This window comes from Tiliqua scincoides, chromosome 15, assembly GCF_035046505.1.
Source record: "Tiliqua scincoides isolate rTilSci1 chromosome 15, rTilSci1.hap2, whole genome shotgun sequence".
Classification (NCBI taxonomy): Eukaryota; Metazoa; Chordata; class Lepidosauria; order Squamata; family Scincidae; genus Tiliqua; species Tiliqua scincoides.
Genome location: NC_089835.1, coordinates 4,316,318 through 4,327,320, shown reverse-complemented (window position 1 = coordinate 4,327,320; position 11,003 = coordinate 4,316,318). Strand labels below are relative to the sequence as shown.

The following is an 11,003-nucleotide window of genomic DNA, read 5'->3' as shown; positions in this document are numbered from 1 at the left end:
ATGATGTGTATGTGCAACCTCCTGATTTTAAAAATGGGTTATGTCAGAATGCCAGATGCAAGGGAGGGCACCAGGATGAGGTCTCTTGTTATCTGGTGTGCTCCCTGGGGCATTGGGTGGGCCGCTGTGAGATACAGGAAGCTGGACTAGATGGGCCTCTGGCCTGATCCAGTGGGGCTGTTCTTATGTTCTTAACTACAATTCCCAGGAAGCCTTGCAGGTCTCTTGTTATCCGGTGTGCTCCCCGGGGCATTTGGTGGGCCGCTGTGAGATACAGGAAGCTGGACTAGAGCGGCCTATGGCCTGACCCAGTGGGGCTGTTCTTATGTTCTTAACTACAATTCCCAGGAAGCCTTGCAGGTCCCTTGTTCTCTGGTGTGCTCCCTGGGGCATTTGGTGGGTGGCTGTGAGATACAGGAAGCTGGACTAGATGGGCCTTTGGCCTGATCCAGTGGGGCTGTTCTTATGTTCTTATGACCTCTCTCAGTTCTGCTCGTTCCCGAGCAGGACCAGACAACGCCTCCCCCTCCCCCTTTATGTAGCCAGGAGGGTTCAATTCTCGAGTGCCCAGTGCTGGGCAGGACTGAGCGCGAGGCACATGACTAGCACACCCTCGGCGTTTATTCCCTGCCCTCACCCCAACTCTCTGTCTCTTCCAGCTGGGACACAGGCGAGTGGGCCGCTTGCAGCAAGTCGTGCGGCCTGGGCACCCAGCACCGCCAGGTCTTGTGCCGGCAGATCTACGCCAACCGCAGTACCATGGTACACCCGCAGCGCTGTGCCGAGCTGGTGAAGCCCAACTCCACCCAGGCCTGCCAGGTGCAGGTTTGCAGCCACTGGGAAGTCCGCACCAACTGGAGCTCGGTGAGCTGGGAAGGGCCGGAGCTGGGAATGGGTGGTGTCTGCAGTGGGGCGGTGGCATGTGAATTAGGCTCTGCTGTGGGTCAGATGGACATGGGGGAGGAATGGTGAGCAGATCATGACAGGGAGTGGATGGCAGTGTTTTGCCCTCATGCCCCCTTCCAGTGCTCTTCCTGGCCCAGATGCAAGTTTATATATACAGGTATTTCTATACCGCCTTTCTTGGTCCTCAGATTTCTCCTTAGACTTTATTAAAGGTGGTTTACAACTGTTACCCTGCACATGCCCAATCTCGTCTGATCTCGGAAGCTAAGCAGGCTCAGGCCTGGTCAGTACTTGGATGGGAGACCGCCTGGGAATACTGGGTGCTGTAGGCTTATGCCATGATCTCGGAAGCTAAGCAGGGTCGGGCCTGGTTAGTACTTGGATGGGAGACCGCCTGGGAATAGCGGGCGCTGTAGGCTTATACCATGATCTCAGAAGCTAAGCAGGGTCAGGCCTGGTCAGTACTTGGATGGGAGACCGCCTGGGAATACTGGGTGCTGTAGGCTTCTACCATGATCTCGGAAGCTAAGCAGGGTCAGGCCTGGTTAGTACTTGGATGGGAGACCACTTGGGAATACTGGGTGCTGTAGGCGTATACCATAGTCTTTCGAGACTGAAGGTTGCCAACCAAGGTGGTTTACACAGGCAGGCTCTTTAAATCCCCGTAGGGATTTTTACAATTTGAAAGAAGGTTTCTATCTTTCAAGAAACCACCACATTCAGATGTTTCTTTCTTGATCTGGTCGCACATCCTGGCCTCCATCCTCCCACGCTCAGAGCAGATGGAATAGCTCGGCTTCAGCTTGTCAGCTGCTTCAAGGTCGCACGGTGCCGGAGGCCTCGAACTGGCGACCATCGGATGTTATCTTCAGGCAAAGGGAGGCTCTACCCTCTAGACCAGGGGTGTCCAAAGTTTTTGGCAGGAGGGCCACATCATCTCTCTGACACTGTGTCGGGGGCCGGGGGGGGGAAGAATTAATTTACATTTAAAATTTGAATAAATTTACATAAGTTTACATAAATGAATATATTAAAGATGAACTTATATGAATGAATGAAGGGCTTGCAATAGCTCACGGCCTATAAAAGGCCTTGTGCAAAGCAAGGCTGGCCTTTCCTTTGCTGCCGCTGTTGCATCACAGACATGAAACAGCAAGCAGTGGAGGGAGCCCTCATCCCACAGCTCGTGCGAGAGGTCAAACAGTTGCCCTCACGCTAAGAGCAGTTGTGTCGGGCCAGTGTGGGCTCCAACAAATCTCCAGAGGGCCAGAGGCTCGTTGGAGACTGGAAACTCCCTGAGGGCTGCATTGAGAGTCCTCGAGGGCCGCAAGTGGCCCCAGGGCCGGGGTTTGGGCACCCCTGCTCTAGACCAGACCTCCTGCCCAAGGTCTTGCTTGACCTCTGGGTCAATTTGTGCCAAGACAGAAGAGAGACCCAACGAACAAGCACCGACTTCCTGAACTCTGCATGGGGTACTTGCGCTCACAAAGGCCTTCCTGCGTGAGGTCCAGCGGTGATCCTTCCTTGGGGCGGGGGCGGGAGTGGTCTGAATGATGCCCTAGACTGGCTTGATGTCTTGAAAAAATAATGTTCATTGCCGTTCTGTCCCCCTTCCCTTCCCTGTTCCTTCTGACCTCCCCTCCAGTGCTCGGTCTTCTGCGGGACGGGTCAGCGGACTCGCCACGTCCGCTGCGTCGGCAACCACGGAGAACTGCTGAGCGACAGCGACTGCCCGAGCGGTCACCGGCCAAAGACCAGCGAGGCCTGCGACATGGGGCCCTGTGTCCGCACCTGGTTCTACAGTGACTGGAGCAACACGGTACGCCCCCTCCCTGCGCTCGGGCCCTGCCTCTCCGTCGTTGGCTCTGCCCCAATTGCCAAGAGCTCTCCTCCTGTGTCCCTTTCAGTGTGTAGATGCGCAAATCCAGCTGCATTTTGCCTCGTCGCAACGTCCCTTACAGTGCAGTAAAGTGTCGCTTGTGTTTGAAAAAACACAATGCCTCTCAAGCCGCTTAGATGCCGTTCAGTTAACTCTAAGTCACTCTCCAAAAACAGCCTGTGGCTGAGGTGCTATTGACGCTGTAGGAACACCGTACAAAGACCCCCAAAGATGACCCGCTTATCCACCGGTCTGGCATCCGCAGGTTTCACTGTTCGTGGACGGGGAGGTCTCCTTTTAAGCCGCTTCTGCCCAATGTTGCGTGTACGCAACAGGGACCAAATGGGTGCGACTGTGGGCCAGGCAAAAATGGGTTAAAAATACCTTTGTGCCACAAAATTGTGCAGTTCGCAGGGCCGTGCTCCCAGAAGTGACTTCTGGGTCGTGCTAGGATGAACTAGGGCCAAGGGTGGGGCGACCCAGAAGTGGCTCATAGGAGCGCAGAAGGCCTGCAAACGGCGCAATCTTGCGGCGCGCAGAGAGGGGAGCTTATTTCCTTACTGATTTTAACTTTTTAAAAGGGTTTTTTAAAGGGACTCCAGTATCCGCCTATCTCTGTATCTGTGGCGGCGTGGGGGGGGGGAATCAAACCTCCATGGATACCACTGTATTTCTGGACAGCCGCTCAAGCACTGAGATGCGAGGGAGGGAATGGGAAGAGGCAAACCTGCCAAGATACTGGCTCATTGAGGAGCGTGCAAGCTCCGGGGAAAAGTGCTCCAGTTAGGTGAATAAGAGTCTCTGTTCCACTGTGGCGCTGTCAGAATCCGGGTTCACAACCCTGTGCTATAAAGTAGGGCAGGAGAGGACATGCGATACCTACGGAAATAATGAGCCAGCATTCCTTGTCTAGACTGTGGCTGGTTTGTGGTCCAGAGTGATCAGTTGACAATTCATCCATGGCAGCTCCAGGTTAGGGGAGAGTCTCCTAACGGCCGGGTCTCCCTCTGTGTTGTTTTCATGAGACCCTCTAGAACAGGGGTGCCCAAACCCCGGCCCTGGGGCCACTTGCGGCCCTTGAGGACTCCCAATGCGGCCCTCAGGGAGCCCCCAGTCTCCAATGAGCCTCTGGCCCTCCAGAGACTTGCTGGAGCCCTCACTGGCCCGACGCAACTGCTTTCGGCATGAGGGCGACTGTCTGACCTCTCGCGTGAGCTGTGGGATGAGGGCTTCCTCCACTGCTTGCTGTTTCACATCTGTGATGCAGTAGCGGCAGCAAAGGAAAGGCCAGCCTTGCTTTGTGCAAGGCCTTTTATAGGCCTTGAGCTGTTGCCAGACCTTCATTCATTCATACAAGTTCATCTTTAATATATTCATGTATGTAAACGTATGTAAATTTATTCAAATTTTAAATGTAAATTAATTCTTCCCCCCCCCCCCGGGCCCCCGACACAATGTCAGAGAGATGATGCGGTCCTCCTGCCAAAAACTTTGGACACCCCTGCCAGGGGTGTCCAAAGTTTTTGGCAGGAGGGCCACATCATTTCTCTGACACTGTATTGGGGGCTGGGGAAAAAAAATTAATTTACATTTAAAATTTGAATAAATTTACATAAGTTTACATAAATGAATATATTAATGATGAACATATTAATGAATGAAGGTCTTGCAATAGCTCAAGGCCTATAAAAGACCTTGTACAAAGCAAGGCTGACCTTTCCTTTGCTGCCGCTACTGCATCACAGATGTGAAACAACAAGCAGTGGAGGGAGCCCTCGTCCCACAGCTCATGCAAGAGGTCAGACAGTCGCCCTCACGCTGAGAGCAGTCGCGTCGGGCCAGTGTGGGCTTCAACAAATCTCCGGAGGGCCAGAGGCTCATTGGAGACTGGGGGCTCCCTGAGGGCCGCATTGAAAGGCCTTGAGGGCCGCAAGTGGCCCCATGGCCGGGGTTTGGGCACCCCTGATCTAGCCCAAGAGCAACAACTGATGAGTCTTGAAATCAAATATCTCTACAGTTGACGTGATTTCTCTCTCCTTCCTTCCTCCCCCCACCCTTTCTGTTCCAGTGTTCGGCCGAGTGTGGCACAGGGATTCAGCGGCGCTTGGTGGTCTGCCTGTCCAGCAACTCTAGCGGGAAAGAGGAGGAGAACTGTGCGGGCATCAAGCCGGCTGACATGAGGGCGTGCAATGGAGGGCCCTGTCAGCGGGTGACCCAGTGGTACAGGGGACCTTGGAGCCCGGTGAGAAAGGACAGGGGGTCTTAAAATAGCGGTGTGTGTGTGTGTGTATGCATGACCCTGGAGCCAGGTGTGGACGTCTCTGATCACCTACAAAACGAGAGTACCCACCCCCAGGCTTGGGGGTGGCAGAATCCAGCATTTCTTGGTGCAGATTTGGCTTTTTCTAGCTGCAGAAGTGTACTTACTTTCGGGGCCGCATCCCCACAGATAGGATTGCGCCGTGTGTCAGTTGCGCTGGAACAGGCCCGAGCTGTATCCAGCACAAGGTGGGGGCCTGAAGTCCCCCGCCTGCCCTGCCCCCCCCGCCCGGGACTGCCCACCACCCACCCTCCCAGAACACCTCCCTCCCAACCTCCTCCCTGCCCACCCCAGACCCTGTGTTGGCCGAGCTTGGCCGACACAACCCTCCCTCCCCAAGTCAGCAGGGAGGCTGGGTGCAGCCTCAATGGACTCTCTCTCTCAATGGCTTCTGCCTGCCCTCCCCGTAGTGCTCGGCGGACTGCGGCACAGGGACTCAGCGCTGCGATGTGATCTGCGTCAGCAAGCTGGGCTCCGACTTCAACGTGACAGACGCCTCGGAGTGCGCCCACCTGGAGAAGCCCCCCTCCCTCCAGCCCTGCGTTGGCACCAGCTGCGAAGCCCGCTGGTTCTCCACGGCCTGGAGCGCGGTGAGTGGCACACCTTGTGCGGGCAGAGCTGCTTTGGAGACGGGGCGGGCCCCCGTTGCTCCAGGCCACGGCCTCTTCCCCCAACCGCTCCTCTCCCTCGGCTTTGCAGTGCTCCAGGTCTTGCGTGGGGGGCGTCCAGGTCCGAGAAGTCCAGTGCCTGACCCAGAACAAGACCCTCAGCAACCTCTGCCCGCCAGACCTCCGGCCGGCCAAGAAGCGCTCCTGCAACAACCAGCCCTGCATCCCGGAGCTTGGTAAGAACCCGTCTGGTTCCCGCTCCTGACCTGAACCCGGAACCCTAAGTTGGAGGTGGGACTGGGAGGTAGGCAGAATACACGTGTGTAAAAGTGTCTGAGTCAATTGTGTGGAAATTGTGGGGAAGCCTGGCAAGGGTTCTCAAGGTTGAGAACGGGAGGGGGGGGGTCTCTGCACGGCACGTTGCATGATTCCACTGTTCCAACATCAGCCCCACTGGATCAGGCCATAGGCCCATCTAGTCCAGCTTCCTGTATCTCACAGCGGCCCACCCAATGCCCCAGGGAGCACACCAGATAACAAGAGACCTGCAAGGCTTCCTGGGAATTGTAGTTAAGAACATAAGAACAGCCCCCCTGGATCAGGCCATAGGCCCATCTAGTCCAGCTTCCTGTATCTCACAGCAGCCCACCAAATGCCCCAGGGAGCACACCAGATAACAAGAGACCTGCAAGGCCTCCTGGGAATTGTAGTTAAGAACATAAGAACAGCCCCACTGGATCAGGCCACAGGCCCATCTAGTCCAGCTTCCTGTATCTCACAGCAGCCCACCAAATGCCCCAGGGAGCACACCAGATAACAAGAGACCTGCAAGGCCTCCTGGGAATTGTAGTTAAGAACATAAGAACAGCCCCACTGGATCAGGCCAGAGGCCCATCTAGTCCAGCTTCCTGTATCTCACAGCGGCCCACCAAATGCCCCAGGGAGCACACCAGATAACAAGAGACCTGCAAGGCCTCCTGGGAATTGTAGTTAAGAACATAAGAACAGCCCCACTGGATCAGGCCAGAGGCCCATCTAGTCCAGCTTCCTGTATCTCACAGCGGCCCACCAAATGCCCCAGGGAGCACACCAGATAACAAGAGACCTGCAAGGCTTCCTGGGAATTGTAGTTAAGAACATAAGAACAGCCCCACTGGATCAGGCCAGAGGCCCATCTAGTCCAGCTTCCTGTATCTCACAGCGGCCCACCAAATGCCCCAGGGAGCACACCAGATAACAAGAGACCTGCAAGGCTTCCTGGGAATTGTAGTTAAGAACATAAGAACAGCCCCACTGGATCAGGCCACAGGCCCATCTAGTCCAGCTTCCTGTATCTCACAGCGGCCCACCCAATGCCCCAGGGAGCACACCAGATAACAAGAGACCTGCAAGGCTTCCTGGGAATTGTAGTTAAGAACATAAGAACAGCCCCACTGGATCAGGCCATGGGCCCATCTAGTCCAGCTTCCTGTATCTCACAGCAGCCCACCAAATGCCCCAGGGAGCACACCAGATAACTAGAGACTTGCAAGGCTTCCTGGGTATTGTAGTTAAGAACATAAGAACAGCCCCACTGGATCAGGCCACAGGCTCACCTAGTCCAGCTTCCTGGTTCCCACAGCGGCCCACCAGATACCTCAGATAGCACACAAGATACTGGCATCTCACTTACACTCCCCTACAGCTGGCATTCTGTTTTCCCTTGCACCGCCCAGCGAAGACACCAGACTACACTTGAGTTGAACTTTAATTACAAGCTGGTTGGTCTGTGGAACTCCTTGCCACAGGAAGTATTGACGGCATCCTGCCTGGATGCCTTGAATAGGAGATCGGACACATTTCTGGAGGAAAGGTTCATCACAGGTTACAAGTCGTGGTAGGTATGTGCGAGGTAGAGGTAGGTTGCCTCTGGTTGCCAGATGCAGGGGAGGGCACCAGGGCGCAAGTTGAGTCTGTTGTCTAGTGTGTTCCCTGAAGCATTTGGTGGGCCACTGTGAGATACAGGAAGCTGGACTAGATGGGCCTTTGGCCTGATCCAGCAGGGACTTTCTTATGTGCAGCTGACAAGGGAGGGCACCAGGATGCAGGTCTCTTGTGTGCTTCCTGGGGCATCTGGTGGACCACTGTGAGATACAGGAAGCTGGACTAGATGTGCCTTTGGCCTGATCCAGCGGGGCTCTTCTTATGTTCTTAACTTGGGCCCCTATATTAAGCACAAGTGACAAATTCTTAAAACATCCAATAGTTGTATTTGTGGCTTGCCTTTGACCCGGTCTTGGTGCAGCTCTCCCGGCTGGCTTTAGAGGAGAGGGTCCCAAACTGGGCGTGGGGAGTGGGATGTCATGAGGCACTCACTGGGGCATTGTGGGATGCCCGCCACCCAGCAGGGAGACCGCGAGGCGACCTTGCAAATGGTGGCTGGAGGCTTGGCGTGGACGTCTACCCACCCCGGTTTGTATTACTGTCCCGTTTTCTTTCTCTCTCTCTCTCCCCCTCGAGCAGATGAGAACTGCAGAGACAAATATCACAACTGCCCTGTGATCGTGCAGGCCCGCCTCTGCGTCTATGTGTACTACAAGGCCGTCTGTTGCGCCTCCTGCACGCACGCCCTGGCAAGGCGCCACGTCAGCCCAAGCCGATAGCACCAGCCGATGAGGGAGACGCGTGCCCTCGCTAAACCGGGGACCAGTCAGGCAGGGGGGACGGACTGCAGGAGCCCCCTGTCTGCCCACACGTTCCCCTTACTCTTCCGAGGCAGCAGTGGACAAGGGAGAGCGACTGTAGCAAGACGTTTTTAAGGAGCGGAAGGGATTTGAACTCGGGACTAAGAAATCCCACCTGTACCTTTCCGGAGGGCGTCTCCTATACTGCATTCGGTTTTCTGGGAGGGGGGATTCCCTCCTGTGGAAGACCTATGGACTTGTCTACTGGTTTCCAGTCCCCTTCCAAAGAGCCGGGGGATGGGGGAGGGGGAAGGACTCCAACAATCTGCAATTTGTTCCGGCAAAGACCAAGTCTCCAGGTGACTTAAGCTCGATTTGAGCTGTGCAATACAGACTTCGGACACACCAAAGGATCCCAGCTTTGGCAGCCAGCCCTGACCCTCTCCTACCACCCACCTGAAGGCTCACGGCCAAGGCTCCCCCCCTTCCCTTGGCCTCGGCCGAGATGCCCGTTCGGCTCACAACGAGCTGCAAGGAAGTAAAACTTCCATCTGTGATACACCGGGGGCCGTGTCACTGTGGTGCAGTCTGGGTGTCCGGTTGGAGAGGGCTTTGGAAGAAGGCTACTGGGGACCCTGCAGGTCTATCCCCAGCCTTCTAGAGGGCAGCACTGACTATGCAACCTGCCAACCCATATTGGTTCAGTTCTAGTCTGGTGCTGGGATATACATTTAAAACATCGTGTATATATATATATATATATATATATTGGTGCTACTTAGATGGGCAGGGAGGCTGCATGGCTAGAGCAGAGCAGGGTGACCGAACCTCCACCCTCTGGCCTGCAGAGCCATCATTTTTAGACTTCCTACCTGCAGGCAAACAGCCCCATTTTGGCTTGTCTGCCACCAAAACTCTGCACCTTGCAAAGGATTCTGGGAGCATTCCAGGTGCCGACCTCGGGTGTATCGTACCCAACGCTCCCCTGTGGGCTGCTGGAGGGGACTGGCAGAAATATGTCTGCTGTGAAAGGCACAGGAGCAGGGTCAAGTAAAAAAGCTGGCAGCCCTCATCTCCACAAATAGGAGTACAATGTCTCTCTGCCTTGGTTGTTGAGGAGGGTTGCCAACTCTTTTCCTGGCAAAAGCTCTTCTGTCTTTGCTGCAGTGCAAGCATTGCAGAAGCCGTCCCCTCCCTATCACCAAACCTCCAGGCCTGGAAGAGATTTTGCGTGTTGTATTTGTCTGTTAAAGGCGCAGGAGCCCTGCTAGGAGAAAAGTTGGCAATCCCGCTTTGAACTGTACCCAGAAAAAAAAATAGTTTTACGCTGAAACTTTGGAGCGTCATGGTTTTTCAGAGAAGGGGGAACTGGGGTGCGCTGGTCAGTACTGGTGGGTATTTTTCAGGCTTCCAGTTTCTCTTGATTGGGGGATTATCTGGTGTTACTTGTGCCCCTACAACAGCTACTCCTAGAAAAATGTCACATCTCAGGGTTAGTGTCCTCACCTGTCATTTCCAGGGCTTTTTAACAGCGGAATTTCAAGGCACGTTGGGGAAGGCTTTTCTCTGTCACTCTGCCCCCCCCCCCCATCGCAACAGACCCATCACTTGGGGGGTGAGGATTCTCAGTTGAATTTTAACCTCTCATGATACTGAAGGTGTAGGAGCCCTGCAGGGGGAAAAAAGGTGGTAACTGTATGTATTTCAGCAGACCAGACAACAGAATGGGTCGAAACCAGACTGGCAATAACTGTACTAGATATTGTCTGGACCAGTGGTTCTCAAACATTTAGCACTGGGACCCACTTTGTAGAATGAGACTCTGTCAGGACATGATGTCATGACCGGAAGTGACATCATCAAGCAGGAAAATTTTTAACAATCCTAGGCTGCAATCCTACCCAGGCCTAAGTTCCATTGACTATCACTGTTAAAAGCATATACAGAGTAGCCTTTTAAAAGTACAGATCTCTAACATGTTCCCAAATGCGGGTCACATATGGTGGCAGTCTAATAGATCTAAAAAATAAAATATTGACATGAGTGGGGACCGACCTGAAATTGGCTCACGACCCATCTGGTGGGTCCCAACCCACAGTTTGAGAAACACTGGTCTGGATTGATCTCAACCCAAAAAGGGCTCCTGTCTCTTTAAGACAGGCTGAACCATCCACCTGACTACATGGATCTGTTGAATGTCTGTCTGCAATTATTTTTTTTAAAATTTCTAGGCCGTTCTTAGAGGCACAGGAGCCCTCTTAGGAGCAGAACTTGGCGTGTTCCTGAAACTGCAAAAGAGGCAATAAGAAACAAAGAGGGGAAAAAAAAGACATTTATATTAAATAAATTTTATAGAAATGGTTCAGAGTGCCCAGATTATATAAATATAAATATATATAAGATCTCTATGATAAAGATGAATGTATCCAGGTTGTTCTGCCCCCTTTTTTTTTTTGTCAAAATCTAATTTATTTTTTATTAAAGATTATTTGATGTTTGTGTGTGGCTTTAATTTCCCTTTTTTTTCAGTCCCTGGCATTCTGTGGTAGCCCACCTCTAAAAAAGGTGGTTGCATATACCTGTCGTGGCTTGTCACCTGTGATGTCCTTTTCTCCAAACTTAACATG

General features: G+C 53.6%; 1 protein-coding gene and 1 pseudogene across 2 annotated transcripts in view; both read left to right on the top strand.

The window, feature by feature from the left end:
• The window catches only part of ADAMTSL4 (ADAMTS like 4), a 24,000-nt gene extending 13,186 nt beyond the window's left edge, over positions 1–10,814 (top strand). The window contains exons 9-14 of one of the 2 annotated variants that reach the window (XM_066610294.1): positions 660–864; positions 2,552–2,725; positions 4,854–5,027; positions 5,516–5,695; positions 5,805–5,949; positions 8,216–10,814. In XM_066610294.1, coding sequence (XP_066466391.1) covers positions 660–864; positions 2,552–2,725; positions 4,854–5,027; positions 5,516–5,695; positions 5,805–5,949; positions 8,216–8,355 — 1,018 coding nt within the window. In that variant the 3' untranslated portion in view covers positions 8,356–10,814. Of the gene's footprint in view, positions 1–659; positions 865–2,551; positions 2,726–4,853; positions 5,028–5,515; positions 5,696–5,804; positions 6,018–8,215 lie in introns of both variants that reach the window. The other variant, XM_066610295.1, reaches the window with a different exon arrangement.
• Positions 1,122–1,238, top strand: LOC136635333 (5S ribosomal RNA; annotated as a pseudogene).
• Positions 10,815–11,003: the final 189 nt, after the last annotated feature.